This window comes from Stigmatopora argus, chromosome 9 (assembly GCF_051989625.1).
Source record: "Stigmatopora argus isolate UIUO_Sarg chromosome 9, RoL_Sarg_1.0, whole genome shotgun sequence".
Classification (NCBI taxonomy): Eukaryota; Metazoa; Chordata; class Actinopteri; order Syngnathiformes; family Syngnathidae; genus Stigmatopora; species Stigmatopora argus.
This window is the reverse complement of record NC_135395.1, coordinates 16088396-16116015: the sequence shown is the minus strand read 5'-3', so window position 1 is coordinate 16116015 and position 27620 is coordinate 16088396. Positions and strand designations below refer to the sequence as shown.

The 27620-nt window shown below is 38.4% G+C and overlaps 2 protein-coding genes and 1 long non-coding RNA gene across 4 annotated transcripts; 2 read left to right on the top strand and 1 right to left on the bottom strand.

The window, feature by feature from the left end:
• Positions 1-2182: 2182 nt before the first annotated feature.
• LOC144082494 (sorting nexin-25-like) lies at positions 2183-13150 on the top strand. Of its 2 annotated transcripts, XM_077609710.1 has the most exons (23): positions 2183-2284; positions 2610-3297; positions 4569-4653; positions 5295-5511; positions 5877-6049; positions 6781-6967; positions 7554-7624; positions 8095-8285; positions 8386-8517; positions 8611-8760; positions 8849-8971; positions 9086-9250; positions 9325-9456; positions 10118-10258; positions 10346-10459; positions 10591-10668; positions 10845-10928; positions 10985-11102; positions 11445-11511; positions 11620-11801; positions 11923-12023; positions 12117-12183; positions 12242-13150. In XM_077609710.1, the coding sequence occupies exons 2-22, from the start codon at positions 2950-2952 to the stop codon at positions 12177-12179; spliced, it is 2922 nt and encodes a 973-aa protein (XP_077465836.1). In that variant the 5' UTR covers positions 2183-2284; positions 2610-2949; the 3' UTR covers positions 12180-12183; positions 12242-13150. The 2 variants fall into 2 exon arrangements, with proteins under 2 accessions (XP_077465836.1, XP_077465835.1); XM_077609709.1 differs by having other exon boundaries at positions 12117-13150.
• On the bottom strand, positions 6385-17237 carry LOC144082496 (uncharacterized). Its single transcript, XR_013303262.1, has 3 exons — positions 17223-17237; positions 6897-6975; positions 6385-6543 (listed from the first exon to the last, which is right to left on the bottom strand). It is a non-coding gene; the product is annotated as an uncharacterized LOC144082496 (long non-coding RNA).
• Positions 14003-27126, top strand: LOC144082495 (centrosome and spindle pole-associated protein 1-like). The gene is made up of 28 exons (XM_077609711.1): positions 14003-14064; positions 14880-15009; positions 15622-15694; positions 15871-15974; positions 16119-16351; positions 16451-16551; positions 16664-16764; positions 16995-17048; positions 17772-18025; positions 18335-18444; positions 18514-18646; positions 18977-19088; positions 20448-20595; positions 20712-20831; positions 21119-21235; positions 21724-21803; positions 22020-22169; positions 22254-22379; positions 23403-23498; positions 23793-23859; positions 24367-24493; positions 24974-25110; positions 25199-25327; positions 25622-25659; positions 25755-25815; positions 25982-26091; positions 26548-26659; positions 26736-27126. The coding sequence occupies exons 2-28, from the start codon at positions 14911-14913 to the stop codon at positions 26909-26911; spliced, it is 3168 nt and encodes a 1055-aa protein (XP_077465837.1). The 5' UTR covers positions 14003-14064; positions 14880-14910; the 3' UTR covers positions 26912-27126.
• The last annotated feature ends 494 nt before the right edge of the window (positions 27127-27620 follow it).

Below are 27620 nucleotides of genomic sequence, written 5' to 3'. Positions count from 1 at the left end.
CTGCGAATTACTATTTAGTCATACTTAATGCCCTATTAATTATTAGGCTAAAGAAAAGCTCCAAATTTCCCGGACTTTTATTGTTTTTTGTTGGAGAACTTGTTAAGACCCTGACTGACGTAGCTTCTTAAAGGGACCATGCATGTACATACAAACTCTTATACACTCACACGTCAGCTCAGTGAAACTGCTCATGGCCATTATTGGCTTTTATTGATGCGTAGACCGTGTTGTTTTACCTTGTTTTGTCGCCGGTCTTTTGGTCGTCGGTCTTTTGGTCGCCGGTCTTTTGGTCGCCCGTTGTCGTGGTCCGGGCGACCAAAAGACCGCGACCAAAAGACTGCGACCAAAAGACCGTGACCAAAAGACCGGCGACCAAAAGACCGGCGACCAATTGACCGCACACGCACACCAGCAGCCCTCAGCATCCTCGAGTAGTATGTTGCGAGATCTCCATTGATAATCAAGAGGGTCTCATCATTAGGCTAAGAGATATTTTATGGCCCACACCTTGTTACCACAGCAAAGCATTACAGAGACGTCATTACTCCATTTGTTAGTTTGTGCGTGTTGGCTGTTCGAAAGGGCCCCCCGGTGAGAGAAGGAACTAGTCCCGCGGGATGCTTGAGTGGAGATCAATGGGCCCAATGTTTTAGTCATCAGCCAAGCCTGAGATGTTTGGGGATTCATCACTTTTGTTTTTGTTTATTCAAGTATCAGGTTAATCTGCTTTAGAAAAGTCTGCAAGAGGCTCGACCTCTTTCCAAAAGCTACAGCTGACCCCCCCTTCTCCACTGTTGACAGCTCAGCGTGTCCATACCGCATGGGGAAAATCCAGCAATGTATGCGTTTATCTCTTTGGATGTGTTATCTACCTGATGGCTTCAAGGTCCCATACACACTAAAGGAATCGCCTTGGGGATGAAAAGAAGATTATGTTTTGTGTGAACTAGAGCGCTGCCCTTTGTTGACACTTGCAGCTGTCTACTTTATGTGGCACTTATAATTTGACGATTTGCATTTCACAATGCTCAGGTTTATCAATGAGGAGGGAAATATCTTTGAAGAGCTCAGTTCTTTCTTTAAAAAAAATTCAACAACCTGCAGGATTTTACCATTGCCAATTGTCACACTGGTCAAAAGTGTATCTTGTATTGAGATATGCAACTCCAACATCTTATAATTTGAGAAGACTGCAGGAATAATCAGTGATGTTTCCGTCCAGCCCTCAACAATGGGAAGGAGCACCTCCTATTTTGGTCTTATCATAAATAAATTGCATTTCATGGGATGTACCAGATGATGGGGAAACTTATCAGGGACGGTACACAAAAGTCCTGATAGAGCATAATGACGTAAACTGTGACCGTAGTCTATAACTTCAAGCATCTGTAAATATTTTTTTCTTTCAAATAAAACAATAAGGGTACAGTAATAATTATACTATTTTCCAGTGTTGCAACAATAGTGTGCTTTTTGGTACCCTCTGATACTGGTGGGCTTCTAATTGAAATATTGCCACAAATAAAAGTAAAAAAAATATGACGTGCTATAAATAGTTTTTTTTTTCACTGGTTGATAAGAAAAATAGTTACATATGGTTTGGATTGTCGTCCTAATTATGGATTGCTTGAGTCTGATATGAATTCTAATATTTCACTGCCACCTGGTGGTATGTCATTCCCTGTGTATGTGTATTAACAAACAAATTTATTTATTTAATTATTATTTATTAATTCTCATAGGTTTACAACAGTTCTGTACTTACAGTAACATACAACGTTAAGGACATAGTGGTAATAAATGTAATATGAAGAAAATCTTAAAGCGATGCTTAAATTACTCATGGTGGAATCATTGTAGACAATTTTCCTGTGAATATATGATAGGAAATGTGAATTCACGTGACAAAACTTCGTATTCTACAATCATAGTTTTTATGTCGCGTCTACTTCGAAAATAGACGTAATTTACCTTTGGTGGTGGTACCAAGTACAAGCGATCACATTGTGTGCGCTTGATTTCATATTCCTGGTTCCACCATTGCATTTTATCAAGCTTCTGATTCCATTATCGCAAATGGTGCCGCCCGCTCGGAGTGTGTTATAACCAAAACAAACACACCACCTATCTCTAACACCGCATCTGATTGGCTGACACCCTTTGCGAGTTCCGACAGATTGTCATTCATCTGGAGCTCGATGAAAAAGAACAGCTTGTTTTGAACTGTCGCAGACCTTTTTTCCCAAGGATTAAAGCCACTTTTTCCCCCAAAATTGAAAATGTAATTACATTTTCTCCATTAACTGGCATTTTAGAAGAAAAACACGGAGTTGTAATCTTGCCGATCACTCATTTGAAACGATATTGAAGTAGCTAATGTTAGCTGTTTTTACATGGCTTAATACAGGAGGAGGCTCGTTGGCTAGTTTTGTAGTATTTTGAAGTTTGCTTCGAGACTAACTTGTAAAGAAATCTACCGAGTCTTAAATGAACACATGAGCCACGGCGGGTATAATGAACAACTTATATTAATATCGTGTTTTGGCTATTTAATGCTATCCGTGTTAGCGCAGCCACTAAGCTATCTCTATCCATTTGTCTCCAAGGTGACGGTGCTTGTGGTTCCATTGGTCTCATTCCGCCGCTTATCGTCCAACAAGACGCGTGCCTGTGTCGATCACGCAAGGTCAACCGTGGTACTACCCCCGGTGACCACTCCGTGGATGACTGAATTGTCCCCGCCCGGCGGGCCGATGTTAGAGGCGGGGGACACAGCGGAGTAGGTCGGTCAGGAGATGCCAGAGCGGGGATGCCGCTTCCTCAACACAATGTTGTAGTCGAGGGTATACAAGAGTGTGTCTACCTCTCTAACTCGAAACTTGGACCAGGGAATCCACTTTTCTGCCCGAAAAGGAGTGGAACATATATGGATGGTGGGGTGGCAGTATGCCCACCCCCTCATCTACCACAACAAAACAGACTGGAGGGAGCAGCAGTACAGGAGAGGGGCCCATGTTTGTCAGCCCTTCCTCCTCTTCTCTCAGCTCCTCTTTCCGTTTTGTCCCAGTTTTCTTTCTGGGTGTGGTGGCAGCCGTAGTATTCCAGCTGTCATGGGGAGGCCTGTCCCTTACCTCTTTCTTCTTGAAGCTCTTTATCTATGTGTCGTTTGCCCTACTGTGTTTCTTGGCCGGGAGCTTCGTTCTGCTTGTCAGGAAGAGCCCTCTCAAAGTCAGCCGCTTTGATAGACACAGGAGGCATTCAATCCAACAGCTGGAATTCTTCGACAAGCTCATGGTAAGATGCTGCTACCGAACGTTCATTTACATTTAGTTGTTTTCATTCACCATCATGTAGCACAAGTATGGTGTTATGGATGTTCATTCATTTCCTATACTGGTTATCCTCACAAGGGACACCCTGAATTGGTGGCCAGCCAATCAGGGCACAAGGAGACAACCATTCACAGTCGAACTCATACCTAGCGGTAATTTAGTGTGTTCAAAATGCGGGCGGAAACCGGAGTACCCGGAGAGAAGCCACGCAAACTCATGGAGAATATGCAAACTCCACACAGTGAGGATCGAACCCACAACCCCAGAACTGTGAGGCTGACGCCTAACCACTCGGTCGCCGGGCTGCATATTGTTTAAGACAGTAATTGCCAATAACAATGTTGTAACACATACTATTACAGAAATTAATGTGTGCTGTGGGATGTTAGCCAATTTTTCCTAACTTGAGTGGATGTCTATCACTGTCAATAATACTGAAACATAAACATTCACTTCCAGCCACCTAAGTTCAAATTGTTTGGACGTCCATTGCCATGAATGGCAGTGAATGAGTTATTGTTGCCTCAAGAGATTACTATTCTTTAAAATATGCCTATCTTTTACAACAATGTATATCCACTGGCAAAACTATAGATTTCAGCCATTAAGCCACTTGTTGCCAATCAAACAATAGAATAAATTGTGAATTTGCGCCTGTATATCATCTTAGTGTTCACTAAAACGGGCACTGATTTAACATTAAGAGTAATTTTACAGTAAATCGTCATTTCAGATTTGTTTCTACCATCGTACATAATTTTATGTTTTAACAAAACTGTGACAGTGCGGCTCAAAACTGAAAAAAATGCTGTTTTGTTCATTCAAGTCTCTTATAGTGTGAACCTAACAAATTGATGGATCATCTGACATTGTGGTAATGAAGTAAACTAATATATTGGTTTCAGTTTAATGGTCTAAAGGCTTTAAATTAACCTGCTTGGTGAAAAGGAGCCACGTGCATTCGTCAACAAAGCACACGCTTGTCCAATTTGGCTTATTCATTCTAAGAAAAGCAATACTGTTTATGCTGTCAGGCTATTGGTTGTCTGTTCACTTTTCTCCTTAATGAGTTATTCTTGTTGCTACTGGAAAGAAAATATCAACATTATATCTATTTTCTTTTATTTCAAGGCTTTCATGTCCCGCCTAGGCACCTTTCTAACAAACTATTTCTTTTTTTTTTTACACTGCCACTGACTGGAGGCAAATAAACTAATGTTGATTATTTTATAGACTCGATTCCTGGCCCCAGTACAAGACTCGAACCAGAGTCGGAGGGTGGTGGTATCACACAACTTGGATAAAGCACTAAAGGAAGGTAAATTGTAGACTCTGGCTTTTCTTTCTTTGTCTAATATATAGCGATGCGGAAGACAAAACTAAAGATCTAGATACACTAATCTTCAATTGATACATCATATCAACAAAGGAGACTAACATCCAAACACTGTTCCAGTAAAAAAATACAATACATGTAAACAATACTAACATTCGACCTACTAGACTCCATCGAAAGTTACCTTGTAAGCTACAATTTTACACTGAGGAAATGTCAAACACATGACACTGGTTCTGCTAAATGTCACAACAACCTCAGTTTCTTAAAAATTGCTGACCGATGGCTTCTTGTTCCCATTGTCATCAGAGCCAGACACCAATGTTTAAACTTGTCAACCTGTGTGACACAAAATGAGATGCGAAACTGAGACATAGGTGGCTTCCTTATTTACACAAAGGGTGTACATTTGAATTCAGTTCCAAAAGTATAACTAAAAAAACATCATTGTTATTATACTATACATAGTTGGTCATTGGTTGAAATCTACAAAGCACACAACAATAATCCCCCCCCCCCCAATGAATTACTATTTAACTTTTCTTTAAAGTTTCAGTTCTGAGGTGTGCTAAATCTTAAGAGATAACAAAAAATATTGAACTAAAAATGTGGTCTTCCCACAGTGTTGGACTATGCCTACCGAGATTACATCCTTTCCTGGTACATTCCTTTGAGTCTTGATGAAGGTCAGCTTTACTCCATGCTGTCAGAGGATTGGTGGCAGATGATTGGCCAGTTGAGATGTCGACTTGCTGACATAGATCTCGTTAACGTGGTGTGTTACGACACCATTCGTATTTTACATACACATTTCACTGGCCTCAAGGCTGCATCAGCAAGGTAAGCAATTCGACAAAAAAACTTATTGTTTAGTGCAGATGTGCACCAACTTTTTGGGAGAATATTGTTCAGTAATGCTGTGACGGAGTGTGTTATTGCACCCTCACCTCATTTTTCCACTTTGACTCACTGTACATTCTGGTAAGGGAGAGAAAAAACATCATATCTTCACTTTAAAAACACCCAGAAAAAAAGGGATAGCGCACTCTTATCATCTCGTCGTGATATTGTTTATTACAACCATTGGTACTCAATGCAGTGCTTTGTAGGAATATAAACATGGCTAATGTTTTTATTAAATATTGACCTAAAATTATACATGTGCTGTTCGCTTTTGATTTTGTGTCTTTGTCATATTTGGACAGACCGGATGAGGGAGCTCGGCCGTTTTCTCTCCATCCTTGTTTGGTCAGTCCAGAGTCAGAGCTGGCCTTCCTTCGCTGTGTCGCCAGAATATTGCTGCTATGTCTGCTGCCACAAAAGGATGCAAAGTCTCACACACTACGTTGCTGCCTCACAGAAGTCATCACAACTAAAGGTATTCATCCTTTGTATCAACCATGTGATTTTAGTGTTTGTAAGGCAGTGTGTTGGTGATTCAGATACAGAAAGGCCTTTGTTTTCAACGACAATTCGTTGGAGAAGGCTGTTCAAATAGCGATTGGTTTTAATTCCTAATCTATTTTTCCCATGACAAATAATGTAAATGGTCTTAATGAGTTCCAAGATGCTATACAAATATGTAAAAATGCAGGGAAAAAAAGCAGACACAAGAAACAGTACAACTAAAATACAAGAACAATGAAAAAATAATATTACCCTCGTAGTGCTGAGCATTTGGCTTACGCAAATGTTGGTTGAGGGAGAGGAGAAGGATGAACGTTATTCCTTGGAAAAGACTCCCCTGTCATAACAGCTTCAGGTGAATCAGCCCAAAGGTATTTGATTTTCTTGCTACTCACTTTGGCGTAGATTTCCCGTGCTCGGCGTCTCGTTTATTCCGTGTTCGACTTCCGAAGTTTGTTCCACTTTCTGGGACAAAAAAGTTCAGATTTTTTTAGTCAAACAACATTTTATTTGAGGTCTAAATCGTTCGAGAACCAAGGTTTGCCTGTATTTCCAATCAGACATGATGTAAATTTGTCATAAATCTACCTTTAAATAATTCTTTGGCATCACAAAACGTGACTTTTTTTAACATATTTATTATTTTAGGATCTCATGTTGCAAGTTGTCCTTTGTTGATATGTTTCCAAATATGCACTGCAGTGTTGAAGCCCTTGGTGGAAGTTCTTAGTGACCCCGACTCCATAAACAAGATGCTCCTGTCTCAAATGGAGCAGAGGGAACAGCTGGCTGAGCAACAGAAGAAAGCTTACACTTACGCCGCCTCCTATGAAGACTTCATCAAATTGATATCAACTTCTACCGATGTCATTTTCCTCAAACAACTCAGGCATGACACTGAAATAAAGCACATTACATGCATAATAGATAGATTCAATGGCAGGCCAGTGCTTAATGACAAATAGTTAGCAAAGCTTCTCTTCTTGCTGTTGTCTGCTGAGGTTACCATGGGAGCAGACAGTGCTTCTGAGGTGAAATGAAACCTCAGTGATGAAAATACAGAAAGCAATTTTGTCTCATTAGTGCAAGATATTAGCAAATCCATGACTTTCGCTTTCTTATTACAGTATTTTTTAGAAGATTAACAATAATTGTACATGCTATAGTTGATGTATTGTGTGTCAGAGGCCAAACTTTTCTATGAAACAAATTTTGTCACAGTTGAATTTTTTCTCTCTTGCTAATTTATACTGTCACACAGTCACAGTGGTTGTATGTTCTTTTGACAAGATAGCTGATGAAAATGGCATGCTCTCTTTAACAACAATTCACGAGTTTAAGGGCTTGGCAAAGAAAATTAATGTTCCTTGGAAAGTCATGTTTTTGCCCAAGACCAGCGATTTATGTAATATTAATCACAGAATCCTTCTGACAGCCCTTCATATACTGAACAGCATTTATTTCCCCTTCTGCAGGTATCAGATAGTAGTAGAAATTATTCATGCCACCACCATCAGCAGCCTGCCTCAACTCAAGAAACAGAAAGGTATTATTTGTTTGTGTATTCATTTTTCACTTTTTAATAGCTGAATTTAGAAATTAATAAAATGTTAATTCAAAACAAAAGTGATAGAATAATATCAATACAAATAACCAGAGTACAGGCACTAATAAAACTAGATTTTTTTTTAATCAACATTGTATTTAACTTATTGCCTATCATGAGGACAGGCTCTAAATACTCATGTTTCGGTGCAATTGACAGTGCTAGCCGTCCATGATGTAATTGGGGGAAAACAACTAGATAGTTATCATGAGTTAAGTGAGTGTCATCATATAACAGATTAACACATTTGGGGGTGCAGAATCCAAAACTGATCTTAGTTTTTTTGTATTACCCCAAGTCTAAAACTATAGGATTCCTGTTTTCTTAAAACAGCTTTTTAACCTGAAATTTGGTGATTTGGGGACTGGGTGATGGTGACCTCACATACATGTCTCTTTCTGTTGCTCCAGACCGAAAAGGCAAAGAATCTGCACCCATGAAAGCAGACCTACTACGGGCCAGGGACAAGAAGCGATACATTAATCAGCTTACCGTTGCCAAGAAGCAATGTGAGAAACGCATCCGTCTACTTGGTGGACCAAATTATGAAAACAATGAAGATGGAGGAACTGATGACAGTGACGAGCCCCTAAGCCAAAGGGTACTCTTTTCTTATTTTGTCTTTTTACAAAACGGGGCCTTAATTAGTATCGTGTTACTGAATTTCAATCTATATATATTTTTTACCCTCTAATATTCAGATTCTCCTTTTTGATGACATCTTGTGCAATCCAAGTTACAGAGGAGATTTCAGAGATTACATGGAGAGAATTGACAAAAGAGCTCTGATAAGTTTCTGGGAATTGGTGGAAACATTGAAAACTGCTAACAAGGTTGCTTGCCAAATTATTCAGGTTACTTTTGTAACAAAAGTTTGAATAGAGTTCAGTTCATGAAAATACACTCTTGTTTTGTGGTTTTAACAGAATGAGGTGCCACAAATCGTGGGAGAAATCTACCAGAAGTTCTTTGTAGAGAGCAAAGAGATTCCAGTAGAGAAGGTTTTGTTGAAAGAGATCCAACAAAGTTTAGTGGGAAACAGAGGAACTGAAGTCTTTTTGAGACTACAGGAAGAGGTTCGATTTCCATTCAGAATTACTATGAGCCCAAAAGCCGTGCAATGCCAAGTTGTTCATGAAATGTGGTGTCCTTGTCATTTTTTAGGTGGCTGAGACGATGAGGGATCGTTACTACCCTTCCTTCCTGGTTTCGGACCTCTACGAAAAAGTTATCAGACGTGACGAGCAGCACTGCCAATCACAGTCTAGCACTGAGAAGGAAGAAGAGGTCAGGCACATGCAGTGACCAATTTGAGCACACAATATGTGCCTGTTATTTGTGTTATAAATTCCTTAGTGAAGATTGTTTTTATCTTATAAAAATGTTTGTGTTACGGTGCAGTGTCGGAGTTTAGAGGCTGGAGAGGAGCTGTGTGACGAGGGCAGTAAAGGAATCAATGAACAGGCCAGCTACGCGGCTACTAAACTTCGTCAGCTGTATGACAAGTTAGAGTACAAGAGACAAGCTCTTGGTTCTATTCAGAATGCACCCAAACCTGATAAAAGGGTAAGAAAATAAGGGCAAAGTTAGAATTGCATTTACATTGCCATCATTCTAGCTAGTCCTTTCTTTGTTTTTAGATTGTGAGCAAACTCAAGGAAGAAATAGGAGCCATGGAGAGAGAGCACAGTGAACTACAGCAACACATCACGAGGACCGACTGGTGGTGTGAAAATCTGGGTCACTGGAGGGCTAACATTACTACTGCTGAAGTAGGTTGATTTCTTGCATTATTTGGTAGGATAAAACACATTAAAAATGATAAGGTCATACAACTTCACACTGACTGTGAAGAACAGTTATAAGAGAACTATTATAAGCAATCTTGAAAATCCTCTCCAAATTAAAACAGTTCCTTTTATCTGTGCTGGTTGGTTATTCAATACTGGCATTCTTCATTACTACACAGTACAGGAAAACAAAGCCAGACAGACGCATGCTCTGGACCAGGGGTGTCAGACTCGTGTTGGTTCGCGGGCCGCTTTAACATCAACTTGATTTCACGTGGGCCGGACCATTTTAGATATAATATTTAGATTTTTTTTATTTTATAAATGGATTAAAAGAACTGGATTAAAAGCCCTGAATATTCATTTTTTATAGATCTAAAACAATGGTTATTTTAACTATTACAAAATGATTTTTGAACTAAAAACACAGAAAAAAATGATTAAAAAATGACAATTATTGATTTAAAAGGGGGAAAATCAGGAAATTTAATATACATGTATACTCTTCATTTTAATTTGATCCTAAAGTCGGCACTCATGATTTACTTTCCTGGGCCACACAAAATGATGCGGCAGGCCAGATTTGGCCCCGGGCCGCCACTCTGACACATGTGCTCTAGACCAAACGCACGTCTAATTTCAGGCTACAGAAGAAGGTGGCGAGACTGTGGCTTGTTACAGTGTGTGCGTCACCCTGGCCGAAGGTGACGAGGCAGTGAACAGTCGCTGGAATGTCCAAAGAAAACTGACCGAATTTCATGGGTTGCACCGCAAACTGACTGAGGTTCATCAATCGTACTAACTCGAAATTTTCAGTAACCTGACCTCAAATTTCTTTGCAAATGTGATGTATTTTTTTTTGTTTTCTTAGTGTTTTCCATCTTTGAAGAAGCTCCAGTTACCGTCCCTTAGCAAACTTCCTTTCAAATCCATTGACCAGAAGTTTTTGGATAAGAGCAAAATTCAGCTTAATACATTTTTGCAGGTAAACTACAAAAACTTGTGATTTCTTACTATAATATGCTCGTTTAGTATGAAAAAAAAACCCTTCAAAATATGGTTTTGTTTTGGCCACATGTACTGTATTACAGTTTGTCAAAATTTGTGTTTTTGCAGCGGCTGCTTACAGATGAGCGGTTGTGTCAGTCAGAGGCACTCTACGCATTCCTCAGCCCTTCTCCAGAACACTTGAAGGTAACCAATTTTCCCCCCAAAAATGTCTGAAACTTTTGTCAGAAGAAATTTATTTTTGTATCTGTGTTTTTTTTTAAAGGCCAAATACTACCAACAATTTAGAGCGATCGTTTTTGTACTTTTGGTCATGAATAACTGAGACAATACATTGAAGTTGTGCTCCTTTCTTGTTCAAGGTGATGTCCATTCAGAAGAAATCTTCTTTCTCTCTGGCCTCCTTCTTGGAGAAACTTCCTGGCGATTTCTTTTCTCATACGGAGGTATGAACAAACCCAGGACTTTTGACCGACGTTTTGACTAAATGTGTTGTTTACAGGAAGAGGCAGATGACGACAGCGACTTGTCGGATTATGGTGATGAGACAGATGGGAGAAGAGATCCTCTAGCTGAGCCCTGCTTTATGCTCATTGGAGAGATATTTGAACTCAGAGGAAGTGAGTACACCACTTTCTGGAATACTTCCTATCCCTAGTTGTCAACTCTTTAAGGTCTTATCTTGATTTCAAACTTGATTATTTTCTAGATGTGTTTCAATCTGAATTCCATGTAATCCATACCTGTCAACCTCTGCCGATAACTGCCCTTATAAATGATTATGATTCCCCTTACAAACCCCCAAAAAACCTTACAAACACCGTACGACTCGTACGGTGTTTGTAAGGTTTTTGGGGGGTTTGTAAGGGGAATCATAATCATTTATAAGGGCAGTTATCGGCAGAGGTTGACAGGTATGATGTAATCATTAATATTAAACTATACCTTCTGTCCAACTACAGTGTTTAAATGGGTGAGAAAGACCCTCATTGCACTAGTCCAGGTGACATTTGGACGAACTATTAACAAGTGAGTACAAGTCTAAATTAAAACCAATATAAATAACAAATAATACTGAAGCAGGAAAACAGTATTTTGCAAATTTGAAGTTGCACTTTTTTGTCTTCCCCTCTTTAGACAGATCAGGGATACAGTGAACTGGATTTTCTCTGAACAGATGTTGGTCTGTTACATCAATATTTTCAAGGACACTTTCTGGCCCAATGGTATTCTGGCACCACATGTCAATGTCCGAACTGATCCCCAGCGTATTGAAACAAAGGAACGAGCGCAACAAAAACTACTTGACAATATTCCAGGTAGCCGCAAAGATTGCCTCAAGGGAAGGCTAGCCAGCACCCCCAAAATGTTTAAATTGTGAATGGAAGATGTATCATCTGACAATTTAACCCCACATTTGTTTTTTTTCTTGCATGTCAGATGCATTAGCAAATCTTGTGGGCCAGCAGAATGCCCGTTATGGGGTCATCAAAGTCTTCAATGCCCTGCAGGAAGCTAGTGCCAACAAACATCTTATTTACGTAAGAACACGAGGGTCACAATTTTTTTTAATTGCATGTTTTTTTTTTAAATCAACTCAAGCCTTACAATTTTGTCTTTTTGTCTTTTTGTAGGTCTTAATGGAAATGTTACTGAAGGAAGTGTCTTCTGAACTCCGTGCAGAAGTTGATATCTGAACAAGTAAAAAAAATGTTTTACACTCAAACTTGTTATACTAGTTGATATGTTTTTCTTCCAGAGAGCACTGCCAGAATTTGGATCAAGAAATATGCTGAGTTCTGGAAAGTACAGGGTCCTGATTTGATTACAGTGACAATTTTAATGCATAGTCACTTATTCATCATTTAATTTTCTTGTTAATCATGAATGGCAACTTCAAGATGCTGCCTACCATTGTGTTGTGTTGGGAGGTGTGTCCGGGATCATTTGTCAACCTCAATGAAGTCAATATTAACGTCCGGTTCTCATCATTTCACTGGTCTTTGCACAGATGGTAGCATTTCCACAGCACAAAATGAGCCTTGAAGATTAACTGATTGTAATGGAAACATGATCAAAAACGTAATTCCGTTGATAATGACACTAACAACGCCGATGACATTTTACTTTTTACATTTTGTTTTTGAAGTGCTTGCATTAAGATTGATGAGCATGAGATAAGTCGGTATGGACTTATCATTTCAATCACACAGTGTGAAATGATGGAAAGGGACAAGATTTAGTTAAGAAAGAGTGACAACTGAACAGGACGAATGTATGAATACACGTTTGGGCATATTTAGACCCACTGCTCCACGTCACATCTGTATAAGGGGAGAAGGCATAAGCGACTTCGGTTGAGTCCATGTTCAAAGTGATCATAATAGACCTTGATTCAATGCAGCAAAGACTAATGAGTTCCAGGTTACTCGTTGCCTTTGAAAGGTGACCAATGAAACGTGTGAACTCAACCTCTGAACATTCCTGCTACACAAAATCTGAGCAACAATTGTGTTCTGTGATTCTTGTTAAGGCTTATAATTGTGCAATATAATGCCATGTAAAAGTCAATGTGATTATTTTATTTATGATAATTGTTGATAGATTTTATTTTTACCAAAAACTGTTTAGAGAGCGTTTATATAAGCAATAAATTGGAAAAAAAACATTGAGTTTTTCATAAATGGCTTTTCTAAATCAATGTTTAACTCATCCATTAAGCTGAATTAATGTAAATTATGATCCTGTTTAAAATTTCAGTGATCTATTTCAGTGATGGAGCCTTTGCCACGTGAGTGTAAAGTGGATTGCTTGGGTGACAATACACAAACTTTTAAGAGTGATTTACAGTTGAAACCAGATGTTTACAAAAGTTCAGGTAAGAATAAAAAGTTATTTTTGCATGTAAAAATCTGGTTCAAACATTAGCCATTGTACATTCAATATCCAGTATCCGATTTATTGAACATTTAGGGAAAAGTACCATTTTGAGGAAAAAACTTCAATGTATGAATTTAATTCTTTGTAGATACCATGGCCAAGTGGTGTGGTGTATTTTCTGGTAGAAATGTTTGATTTAATGAACTCCAAGTATTCTCGGCATCATTTAAAAAGTGTGTAATTATAGAAACAAACTTTGCAGTGATTAAAGTGACAAGGTGTTATATTATTCCACTCCCCCGGCCCCTGGAGACAATGGCCTCACAAGTGTGTCCCGGTAACAGTCGTTGCCGTCTGAGGTTGCCACCCACACCCAGCGCGGTTCGATTTTGTCATGAAAAATGAATGTTAAACAACAAAAAGTGACGCTTCGTCTTTTCTAATTAAGAGCCCTCGCTTGGTCAAGTTCTGCCGTTCTACCAATAAACGTTCAAACTCCATTTATTTACCATTTATATTTTCATTTTTCCTCTGAAACACAAAAGTCTGAAACCGTAGGAGAGACATTTTGCAGCCACGCTCACTACACTGGCGTTTTATTTTGACATTTTACACCGGAATTCTAGTTGACACACTCGGAAAAATATTTAAGAAAACAAGGCGCCACAGTTGCGATAGCAGATATTTTCCTGGTCTGATTAGGTAGGTGAAGTAACATATTACTAATTTAAACAAATTTGTTTCACGGCGTGATACTTAAATAATCTAACATTTAATTGTATGTGATTGATTGGTTATAGTTGTCATTTTGTTTTCAGTAAAGACTTCGCGGTTTTCTTGTAAGGAAACAGGATTGATGAACCTAAGCTATATTGTTGAAATAGCATGTATATATTGTAGCACACGCAGTGAAACATTCTGTCATAATTGATCGCTTTTGCCATTAAGTGCGTTCATTGCACTCGATGCTATTTATGAAGTAATAGTTGGAACGTGGTTTGTAGCTTATTTTAGCTCATTCTCGGTACTTAGGGCTGTATTGTGGTTGCCTGACAACGTAAATTAAAGATGCAGTACCTCTATTTACCCCACTCAGAATTATTGAACTGTACTTTCTTATTTGGAAGTAGCCGAAATTTGTGGAAGGTCTGACATAAGTCTCAAACAAGCGGGATTTTCAAATTAGTAAACCATTTTGTTTGCACAACCTTAATTGCCAGATGCCCATAAACCTAAAAACTGCTTAAAATTGGCCAAAGAAATTATTTATTATTCAGTAAGTTTTAATTGAAATATTGGATTGCTTAGCCTCACGAGGGCTGCGGGGGTGCTGGAACCTATCCCAACTAACTATGTGGAGTAAGTGGCGTTCATCAGGAACTGGCTGCCAGTGAATTGCAGCAAGTTTACATGATTTGTTTAATTGATTGTTCTTCGTTCGAGTGACCTGTGGTCGATGTCCTAATTCGTCAACATCCACACATGACAATGTATGAATTTTTCTTTTTCTATTTTAGTTTGTATGTAAATACCTTTTACGAAGTGGATATGGAGGATGAGCTGGAGCTATTCATCAGGGAGCGCAAGGAAAGAGTGGCTCAAGATAGAGCAAGTTTGGATATAGAGCCCCCCTACATGGAAGTCTTGGTGAGGATCGACATGGCAAATCTAGCAAAACTGGGTTCCAATTTTAAAACTAAAACAACAAGGCAATAAGATCACATTCATTCATTTTCCATATATCATGCAAAGGGGGTGCAGGGGATGCTGGAGCCTATTCCACGCCAGCTGTGGGCAGTAGTCAAGGGGACACCCTGAATTGGTTTCCATACAATCGCAGGGCAAATGGAGACTAACAACCATTTATGCGCACACGCACATTGCATGCATGTTTTTGGGATGTGGGAGGAAACCGGACAACCTGGAGAAAACCCACGCAGGCACGGGGAAAGCAAACTCTACACAGGAAGGTCGAAACCCACTGTGGATTGAACCCTCGATCTCAGAACTGTGAGGTGGACGGGCAAACCACCAACTCCACCCTAAGATCACAGTGTTTGAATACATAGTATAATGTCATCAGAAAAACACTCACGTTTTTTAAATTTATTTAAGGGAAACAAGCTAAACTGTATGACTGTATTCAGTGTATTTTTTTTTTTATAGCTAGAGCTAATTCTGTATGAGACCCTGTAATTTTTATACCTTCAGAGAACCATGAGACATAACGTTCATGAGCGGATGTGTTTTAATTTTCAGGCAAAACCTCATGGTGCATATGGTTCACTATTCAAGGAGAATATTCCTCCCAAATTATCTGCACAGGAGAAAGGTACATGTTAATACAGATTGTAAATGTCAAGCTTTCTGTGATTTGTCAGTTGCTTCAAATGGCAAAATTGTATTTTTCTTTTTTTTTAATGTCTATCATTATTCATTTTCAATTCAAATTTTGAATTGAATTAGAATTTTCCGTACCACTTATCAATTTTTAAAAAAATCTTTCAGATGAGAGCAGCAATATCGGCTTGCCTCTTGGTTTGGAGTACGAAAAGAAGAAAAAACAGCTTCAGCTTGAACTTCGTATGGACTATAGAAGCTACATTGCACAGGTGACAATTCCCATGTGCCATGTTGAACTCCTTGTGGAATGAATGTTAAAATTCGAATTCGAATACGACTATCATTTCAAAACAAGAAATATTTAACTATGAATCCTTACTAAAATTAACGCTGCATCACACCAATGTCTCTAGCAAAATGGTGCCAGACAGCGCCCCCCATCGCGAAGGGATGTGGCCACACTGACAGAAGCCAGTAAAGAGTCTCACAGAGCTGAAAGTGCCAGAAACCACATCAGTCGAGACCTGCTGTTTGATCGGGAGTCGGATGAGGACAAGTACACAAACAACAAGCTAACAGAAGTCAAAAGTACTAGGCAAAGAGGGTTGGTGTCCAGTTATGAAAAGCAAAACAAAAATGATGGCAGGTAGTAGTTTAAAAAATAGCTTTTCAACCGTTTCTTTTTATACAGGTCCTTTGTGTATCTTTTAATAGATTTGTTGTATGTTCTTTTGTTTTTTTGAAGGGAGGAAGGAGAGATTCCATCAGGTTTTGTCATACAAGATAGGCGAACAACTGCACTGTACAAACCGGATGAAACTGAATTTTCGACTGGTCTTTTAATTGGTGAAAATAACACACAGAACATATTTGCCTAGCCCTATGCTACTGAACTGACTTCTAGCCTTTGTAAACCCTACTAAATAATTTTACTTTAACAAATCCTATCCTGTTTCAGGAGTAATTGACACTAAAGAAGTCTTACAGAAGAGGAAGGAACGCTACAGAGAGGAGCTGCAGGAACAGATAGCCGAGCATTACAGCAATAAAAAGAGGCAGGTTTTTCCTGATCATTGTTTTGACTTATTTTACGAAATTCTAGTGTACACAGAAAGTAACTCACTTGTTAAAAAGGCATTGTGGCTTGTTGAAAGGCAAATAAGGAACATAAAACAAATTATGTAACAATATTTTGTGTTTGTTCGGAGAAAATTCTAAGCTATCAATTCTTAGATGAAAGCTTTGCAATTTGATGTAATCATTTTTTATGTTGTGCTTGCTATAGGGAGAAAGAGTTGGAGCTGAAAGTTGCAGCAACAGGGGCAAACGATCCAGAAAAACAGGTCAGCATATGTTTGACCTCATTTTATTGAACTAATGTCAGAAAATGCAGTCACTTTTATCATTAGACTATAACTAGCTGTTTCTCAGCTAAATGAACGATCAAGATATCCTCAAATCAGTTGAGATATTTAATTGCTCTTTCTACAGTAATTTATCCATTTTATTTTACTTACGTTTAGTAACTGTTGAATTCTGCATACTCAAATTATGCCAAATGGCTAGATTTATTTTCAATATAAATGGATCTAAGGTCATCATCTTGTCACATAGCTTTTACAGGACAAACACCTATAGGCTGTTATCAACATGTCACAAAGCTTTATTCAAGAAGTTCTTTCAAAATGATTCACTTTGAAGTAGAACAAAGATAATGTCCCCAAAAGAAGAAACACGGCTTGTCTTAAATTTTAGAAAAGCACCCTTGGCCACTAAATCGAGGTAACTTACCTTTGTGCTGTATTTAGGAAATGATGTTGTCTTAATTTGTCGTTTTTTTTAACCAACCTGATACAGCTACTAAATTGAAACCCCATATGGAAAAGGTCCCCTAAAACTAACAACAACTACAAAAACGCATGTACTTTATTGTCGGACTAATCAGTTCATGCTTGTTGTTTTGGATACCTATGAAATCCATTCGATGTCAGTCAATTTTAAGCATATCCCTTCAGCTAATTGGATAGCTGTCATTCATATTCAATTCCTTTGTGTCCACACAACAGCCAAACCGAATCAGGCAATTTGGCTTGAGCAGGAGAAAAGAGTCCTACCTCTTGGGACAGAGTGAATCATCATCATCATCATCCGGCTTGCCTAATCTTAGGGGAACTGGTGCTAGTGGTAGGAGAACGCCTCCACCAGATAAACTCCATGAAGCATTTCAGTCTTCAGTGTGTAGATGTGGCACCGTGGACCCAAATAGAGGTGCGCTATCTCCTGTTGCAGTGCCCTTCCACAGACCTGTGGAAACTTCCAGGTAACGTGCTAGTGTTTAATAATTTTGTATTTAAAAACAAACAAACAGAAATACACCTATCAGATTTTTATTGAAAAGCCACAATTTCTTTTTAGTTTGACTAGTAATTTCAAATCCTTGGAACATCACGCAGAATGCAGATTTTTTTTTTAAATTATAACAAGAAAGAACATTTTTTTAACAAATGGCCGTCTGAGTAGCCCAATTATTATCAGCAGATTGAATGTCATAAAAATAAATCAGTAGTTCAAGGAACCCCGAATACGGGATGAATAAAGTTATCCAATTCAGCTCCTTTTAATTCTCCAGAACTCCTTTGATTGCTCCTCACCACCTTCACTCAGCCTACAAGGGTCCCTTTCGAGAACCCCGTTACTACAATGAGAACAGAAACCTGCTAGACCCAAACCTTGCCTACTGTGAGTACTAAGTTCTTCTGCAAAGTATTTGATCTCAGTTCAAGTCAACTTGAAATATTTCCTGTCTAGATGGTCATATGCCATACCCTGCTGCGGGACTTCCCTTGTCTTACTTCAACATGCCACTTGAAGGAGCTATGCCGTGTCAGTTCAATGATGCCAGCCCCCAAAGCGGGAGCAGTCTTCCTGAATCCTCACCACAGTAAATATCTCCACCTTTTTTTTTCTGACAATGAAGTATCAGTATCATATGAACTGTCTTTGAGGATACCATGCGCTCTTTTATTTAGCCCCAGTTTTTTATTTTAATTTTAAAACTTGACCATTTCTCAGAAATTATTATTGGAGAAAAAAAATACATAACAGGATTAACGCTTGTGGCCAGGATAGAACTGAGGAGGATAACTAGCCGTAGTTAGAATCAACTAAAGTGCGTTGGTTAAGATTGAGCTACAATTCACAAGACTCTAGATCAATATGTTTATATATAGAGCAAAAAAGTGACAATTTTCAGTGTTTTTTCCCCTTACAGACCCAATACTGATACTGTTACGACAGTCCCCCATATTGGGGATTTTGCTCCAGAGAAGCCTCAATTAACCAGTAAAAAGACGTTGACTTATGCGGATGAACTAAAAAAACAGGTAAATTGTGCAGCATTTATAGAAAGCATATTGCTATTGTTCTTCTCCATAAAGTTGTACGCTGAAATAAGATCCTAATGTTGGCCGGCAAACTTAATTGTACTTTCTGCTATAATATGATAGTATTTTTTTTTCACCATTTCACTACACATAACAGGTAAGATTAATAGTTGTATAATTATTTTAACCCAAGTTTAGAAAAATAGAATTGTCTAGGTAGGTTGGCACAGCCCTATGATTGGGAATCAGTGACGTTTCTGCTACTTAAAAGTAATAGAAGTAGCATTCTCGTGATGAGGGAGTAAGGTGCAGTTTTTTTTTTAATTATAACAAGACATTTTTTTTAACAAAGGCTGTCTGAGTAGCCCAATTATTATCATCAGATTGAATGTCATGAAAATAAATCAGTAGTTCAAGGAACCTTGTTGATGAAACATCTGGTGAACTGTCAAATTATTCAGATTAAATACTTTGGGATGATTTGTACTATAGTCACCACCTTGGAATAATTGTAGAAGTTTCAAGCCTTATGAATAAATTTAACCACCATCTTAGTTTGTGATTATTTTGGCAGAACGATGCCAGCCAAGAGAGCTGCAAGATATTGAACAAGGTAAAATAGATTTAAAAGTAGTCCTACATAATCCTTGGATCCCCAGTTCGAAACCATGTATTTATTAGATCTTTGTTATGATATCAGATGTGAAGTGCGCCCTTGCCACACCAATCCTGCTCCTTGCCCTTCACTTCTCCTTTGTCTCTTCCATAGTCGTCATTGATTTGTGTTTTAGGACTGTTCTACCCCGAGAGCATGTTTTACATTAATGCACAGTCCACATTCTTAAGATACAGTCAACTTGAAGTTCCTCTATGATGTCAGTATCGTGAGCCATACCTGTTAAATCGTTAGGTTTGCCCGTATGTTTTTTCGGTTTTTCAAACTTTTTAATGGAGTGTGGTGTCCAGTGAAATATCATAGGGCAAAAAAAAAACTAAAGTAAAAAAAAAATGTATAAAACTATACCTGTATATTGTAGCGTCTGCAAGGACAACAGCAACTTTATTAGGGTTTTCTATGATTTATTGGCAACCAAAACGAAATCTCAGAAAAAAAACGCAACGACAATCAGAAGTGAAATCTGAGAAATTGCCATGATTTGTTCAATTTTATGCCAGACAATCAATTGTCAAAGTAGTAGTAGATGCAAATGAATCCTTGCACCTTAATTCAAAATTACATCAACCCATTTCATATTCATTCATTGTGATTTGTGCTCATCGATTTGGTCATTTAAAGTATCTTGTGACTAAGAAGGACTGCAGGATCTTCTTGTGACTTCTGAAGCACTATTTTTAAAGATTCAAGAGCAACAACAGCGGAAGCGTGCGGAGAGGGAAGCGCAAGAGCGTTACGAGGCCAAGATCGAGACTGACATGAAGCGACTTCAGCCTTGGGGTCGAGGTGGAGGTGGAGCTCCTCTAAAAGACAGTACAGGAAATCTCATTGGTGGGTAGGACCACCCCCTTCCTCCCAACCTTTCTTAATGCCCAATTTAAAAACCTGTACAACAAAGTTTTGTGTATACAGAATATGATAGTCAACTTTTGTTTCCTCGTGACAAGCTGACCTCAAACAGATGCACAAGTTGAATGAAGTGGCCCTTAGTAACCCAGAGCAGCAACAGCGAGCCCTCGCTATGAATGCCGTCTCTCAAGCTGATCCCAGTGAAAGCAGTATTACTGGTACTGTAACAAAGTTCTTTTTAATAATACTTAATACGTGGTCTTATTGGCTGTCAACCCATCTATACACGTTGTCACCATGCCATTTAAATGAGTCCATGAATTGTTTTTTGTTTGTTTGACTGGTTTAGAGAACTGACCGTGAAATTGTCCTTTTAGATAAGGTGTGAAAGTGCTAATATTAAATGACTTGTTCTTTTCCTCGGAAATCCAATCCTTTTAAATTACAAGAAGCAGCAAGCGGTTAAAATGAATTATTTCTTCCTCAAGATAATTTCATTTTACAGGCCACCGTGGACAGCTTAATGAAGAGGCCTACATTGAACCAGAGCAGCAACAGAGACCACCATCTGTGAATTTAAACTGCCCAGCTGAAACCCCTGATCCCAACAATAGGATCTCTGGTACTGATCAGGCTTGAACACACATCTCCCAAAAAATAGAACCTATTTTAAAATGAAAATATATATTTTTGCTCTATTTTAGTTGAAGAGATGTTTTGGAAATGGGTGTAAATTTAAGTGACAGTCATTGCAAACAGGAGTTAATAAAAATTCAACTTCAATTTTTCCTTTTATGATGACATACTTGAATAAATAACATTTTCAATCAATCAAAAGTTTATAAAACAGAATTTGTGCAAACAGAAAAACTCTGGTTAGGGCACTCAATAGCACTAAAGTTATTTATTTTATTTTAAATTTAAGATATTTAACTCATTGCCTTCCATTGAACTTAAACTGGGAGGTCAGGCTATGTATAGAGCATTTTAAGGTAACTCAAATCTGCTTTGTATGATTAAAAGTACAAGAGTTCAAGCATTTTTTTAAAGAAAGCAAATCCATGAAAATAAATAATTTTCTTTTTTGGGGGGGATTGTTTGTTTTTCTAGGCTTCACTCATGTTCAAATGCCACAGGCCGCACCGCAGCAGCTCACAATGAATGCGTACAGAGCTGGTCTGGATCAGCAGGTATCGATGTTTGAAATGTTTTCAAAAGGTTCAAAGTGACTGTGCCGTATAAATTCTTCCTTGGTAAATTAGTTTTATCCAATTCGCACTTTAATGTTTCTGGCACGTTGTAAAATCACTCAACACTGGCCTTATTGAACCCCTGGTTGGCTTTCTTCCGTTATTTAGGACTCTAAATTTTGATAAAGTGATTTTTAATTGTACTATGACTTTCAGATTAAAGAGAAAAGGCAAAAACAAGCTGAGGAGAGAGAACGGAAGAGACTGCAGGAAGAGAAGGATGCGAGGTCATTGGAAGAGTATTATGCTACCGTGAAGAGGCGTTGTGAAGAGCAACAAGAGAAGGAGAAACAGAATGAAATGGAGGTGAAAGGCTTTTTGTTCAAATGCACATTGCTAAATCAAATTGAATCTGCAGTATTTTATGGACTAGTCAAATCTATATCACAGAAAAGGGCCAAGAAACAAGAACTCCTGAACCTTGCAGAACAGAGCAGGATGGAGGAAGAGAGAAAAAAGACAGAAGAGAGAGAGAAAGCACAGAAGAAGCAACATGAACAAGAACAGCATGTCCTGGTAGAAATGGTATGTTCACTCTTGGTCAAATGTAGCCTTTAGTTGATTGGAGTGATGCAGTGAACACAGTGCAATATAAACCATCTTTTTAAAGTTTCTATCATAGTCTTTTGATTATTATTTTTCCTTCCCTTGTGAGTTTAGGTCCACCGGGAACCACATCCAGAAGTCAGAGAGAAAGCACAGCAGAACCAATGTGGACAAGAACAGAGGGTGCTGGTAGAAACAGTATGTTCACTCTTGTCTTGGCTTGGCCAATTGCAGCCTTGGGTTGATAGGAAGTACAATACGTATAAACCATCTTTTTTAATGATTGCAATAAATATCTGAAAAGATTGTCTCACAATCTTTTCCGTTTTTTTCTTCCCCTGTGAGTTTAGTTCCACCGGCAACCAACTCCGGAAGAGAGAAAAAAGACACAGAAGAAGCAACATGACCAAGAACAGAAGGCCTTGGTAGAAACGGTACATTCACTTTGTCTTGGTTTGGCCAATTGTAGCCTTTAGTTGATTGGCAGAACAATTTCAACCAGTTTTTAAGGATTGTATTAAAAATCAGAAATTATTATTTAAGTCGTTTGATTTTTTTTCTCCTTTGTGTTTAGATCCACAGGAAACCACCTTTAGAAGATAAAAATAAAGCACAGAAGAAACAACGTGAGCTAGAACAGAATACCCTTTTAGAAGCGGTATGTTTACGCTTGTCTTGGTATGGTTAAGTGACCGTTTACAAAAGCTCCCGTTTTTATATTATTATCATTTATATTGTGATAGAATCTTTTCTGATTTTTATTGCAGTCTTTTAAAAAAAAATTCTTCCCCTGTGAGTTTAGCTCCACTGGAATCCACCTCCAGAACAGAAAAAAATAGCACAGAAGAAGCAACATGAGCAAGAACAGCAGACCCTGGTAAAAACAGCATGTTCACTCGTCTTGGTTTGGCCTATCGTAGCCTTTAGTTGATTGGCAGGACAATTAAAAAATCAGAAACAATTCTATCGGTCTTTCCCCCCCCGTGAGTTTAGGTCTACCGGGAACCACCTTCTCCAGATCTACAAAGGAGCCAGTACACCCCCAGATCCCCCATTGCAGAGAGCAGCCAATCTACTGCTCCACTGTCTGTGAGTCTCAGACATTCATTCATTCATTTTCCGATCCGCTTATCCTCACAAGTGTCGCACTGGTGCTCGCTCCTATCCCAGCTAACTTTGGGCACACTTTGGTGGCTAGTGTCTCAGACATTTCCATACAAAATGATTTAAATCGTCTATGCTTCTTGACTGCCTGACGAAGCAAGAATAATTGTCCTATCTTGTTATACTTTATTAAAACAGAAGTACCTCTTTCTCCATTTTTTTTTTCTGTCTTTGTGGTTGGAAACATTTCCCTTGCCCTTTTTCTATTTATGTCTTTAGGAGCGATCTTTGTCTGGCCACCATTCTCCCCCTGTTCCTGCATGTAGAAATCAACTAAGAGCTTCAGGTGCGTAGGCATGAAAAGAAGATGCTTTGTATCCATTGGGGCCATCATTTAAAACTCCTTGGGGGTACAATTAGGAATGGTTTTAATCAGAAGACATTTTGTTCTTCTAAATGGAAAGTCCAGTAGCCTGCTGGTATTCACATGGATGTTCACTCTTGCAATGATTCTTTTTTAATTTGGCTTTACAAGTATTTCAGTCAAGTCCCAAGTATTTCCCGATAAGAACGCCTCTGCATTTCTCTAGGAAATGAGTCGTATTCCTCCAGGAACAAGACAGACTTTTACCTTCTGGAATGTGGTATTCTGTCCATTTCAAACAACCAATTGATTTTTTTTGTTTGCCTTTTGGGTCTTTACAGTACCACTATGTAAACATGTCATCCTAAAAGCACGATAGATTTAAAGAGCAGTTTTAAATAATTATGTCTCAATAATTATTCTGGTTTTCACATATTTTTAGTATTTTTTTTTTTTTTTTTAAGAAGTCCTTTTCATGTCTGTTTTCAGCGAATAAAATTGACTTATACAGTGGACTGTCAGCACTGCGTCGGCAGCTTCGTGCTGAACAAAGGCGACTTGAGACTCATCTGCAGCAGGGAGATTGTGATGATACGGACTACCTAATGAGTGGAAGGTCAGATTTCATGTTTTGCAACGTACATCTAACAGTTCCTGCCTTCGTCAAAACATTTCAACAAATTGTGTCGTCAGCACCGTCGCACTGGTTCTGCAAATCAAATCATTAGGCAATCACCACTGTGTAGGAATGCTTCATTTCAGAATTCAAATCAAATTTGAAATTAAAAAAGAAAACAATATTGAGAAAGCCTTCATTTTCCGTTATCTTTTTTAGTAGTAAGTATAATTTGAACTTTTTTGATAAAGATTGCAACATTGTAGTTAGACAGTACAAGAGAACACTGCTTGGAAACTTGGAGTTAACATTGACCCCATTGGTTTGAATGAATAATGGATAATAGTGAAATAATATAAGGCTTTGCTAAATGGCTTTTTTGCCTGTCTATGATAGTTAAATGGATATAATGGACGATATTAATTTAAAAATGATCATATAAAATACCAAAAAAAATGCCTGATATCTTGATTTCCACAGAAAATCTGAACAACAAGTGGATGTTTTTGAGATGGCAAGGCTGAAGCGCCAGGCTCCGGTTCGAAAGCTGCGCTCCAGAAACATGGAACCAAGTAACCTGTTGCGAATTCACGACTCACTTCAGCTCAATTACCTAGGTTAATATACTTAAAACTGTAAAATGTTTTTTTCTAGAATGGATAGAAGCTGGAAGTTATTCCCGATTGCTTTGTATTTGCTTGTCAGATGATGTATCCAGACTGGGCTCCAATGAGGTGGAGTGGCTGGAGAGAGTGGGTATAGCCAACAGGAGGGAGCAAGTCTACAATGATCCACTTCAGAAGCTCGGTAGCCAGAGGTCCACTCGCACGAATGGTTAGAGAATAGCGCTTCATTTGATTCCAGTTGGCATAGCCTTGGCGACCCTGACACTTATAAAATGCATCTTTTTACTCAAAACATTACATTTCTTCTTGATAAATGAAAAAATAACTACAGGAAAAAAGCCTGAAAAATTTGTCTGAGTTGCACATATTTCATGTCTATCCATAGGCCAGTATGATTAAAGATAATGTAAGCAAATATGAAATTGTTGATCGAATGCCTTTTGTTTTAATGTGTCATCGGGTGTGTTTTATCTACCCTAATTACTGTAATTATTATTTTCAGATTACTTTGACACGTCCCCTCCCCGTCAAAGGGATCTGGTGAGCATAAAAGCAAATCACTGTCCTCTATTTCTCTTATGAATGTACCAGAAACTGTTGATGTGGACATAAATTGTACTGTCATTTTTTTTTAGGGGAGTGTCCTGGGGCGACAAGCAAGTGGATCCCTCTTGGAGTCAGATAGCGCATTTCTAGGTCAGCTGTGGTTAAACTGATCAACAACCAAAAAATAGTTTGGTCATAAATTTGACAAATGTTCCTATAGAAAATGTGTTTAACCAAGTGTATATTTAAGACACGGACGGCCTTGTGTGCTGTGGTTAAGATAACTGAACTAACATCTGGTTTTGGGTGTTTTTAGGCCCTTTAGGAGATGATTTTCCTGTGCCAAGCTCCCCAGAGGCTGAGGAGACAGCCCAACTCTCAGCCCGGGAAAGGAGAAGGCTAACCAAACAGTCCCAGCATTCTCCGGTACTCAGTTTTTACACAATCAGATGCTCGATCTGCATACTTGACCCTGTCACACTGATCATCTTGCGATATAATCAGAATATCCCGATACTAACCTCTTGACTTCTGATCCAATCTGATTTTATCTCAAGCTATGTTTTGCCATATTTTTGCAAAATATACCTTAACCAGTTATAATGATAAATCAGTTTGTTTGTATTAAAGACAAGAATGTCTTTGTTTACAATCTTACGCGATAGTCTGTTACTTTCATTAGTTTCTAAATAGATGTAGTCATGTTTGCCTCTTGGTTGATTTACTGCAGCCGAAAAAGCACCACATGATCGGATCCGATAAACCAAAAATAGTCGTATCAGGTGCTGATGCTTGAATATCGGATCTGGACATCACAACTGTATAATGCTACATTGAGGATCCTTAACTCTGACAATTTTTTTCTTTACATCTGATGCTTAGGAACGAGAAAATGCAATCCTCTCAGGTATCAGAAGGCAGGGAGAAGCAGAGTCAAGCTGGGAAGAGAAAAGTGAGGAAAATATGTTACCTTGTCGTCGTGGCAACACAGCAGGTACAGCTCTGTTGAAATAGTTAAAACCTGTTTTTTTTTTATCATAATCAATGATTCCTCTAATTCTGGTCTCCAGGAACAGTGGATTTGTCTGACGATGATGACTTATTACCTCCTCAAATTTCTCACCTCACTCACAATCGTCAAAGTTCGATAGAATCCTTCTCAACAGATCATTGGCTGCGACCGAGTACTTCAGAAACTGTCAAATGTTTAGAGAATTTAGTGAAAAGGGATCGGTTGACAACATAGGAACCTGTGTACTCTTTTGCTGGTTTATCATAAGTTATTTGTCATGTTTTATATGTGAAAGGAGAATGGATCGTTGGAAATCTTTTCTATGAAAGAGTTATTGTCAATGTTAGGCTAATTCATGGGTCATCCAACTTGGAGGACATTTTGTGATTGTATTTATTTTACAATGCAATGATCAATATATGAATATTAAATTATTTTTATTGGCATTATGGGTTGGTTGTCATTGCAATATTTTCATTTTCTTATTACAACATTTCTCGTGGCATGGTGACCTTGTGGTTAGTAATATCTGCTTTACAGTTTTGAGATTGATGGTTCAATCCTCAGTGGGTTCTGACCTTCCTTTGTGAAGTTTGTCTCAGTGCCTGCATGTGTTTTCTCTGGGTACTCTACATGAATACTGTGTGACCAAATCTGAACCGAAGAGGGAAAGTCTTTTTTTTTTTAAATTAGGCTAAAAAAAACTGGATTTGTATAACTAAAGAGTAGAAGATGGAGGTGCATTTTCAAATTTAGGGGATTTCAGGCACTGAGTAATACTTTTTATTAAAATTGCACCAAGTGGGGACAGCATGGCAGTGAAAGGTTGGTGTTGAATTCTCCCAGTCAAAATGGATTGAATGTCTAGAGCCGTCATCGAAAGAACATTTAGAGTCAGTTTTCCCAGTTAGTAAATGATAATGATTATCATGACATTCTCTAC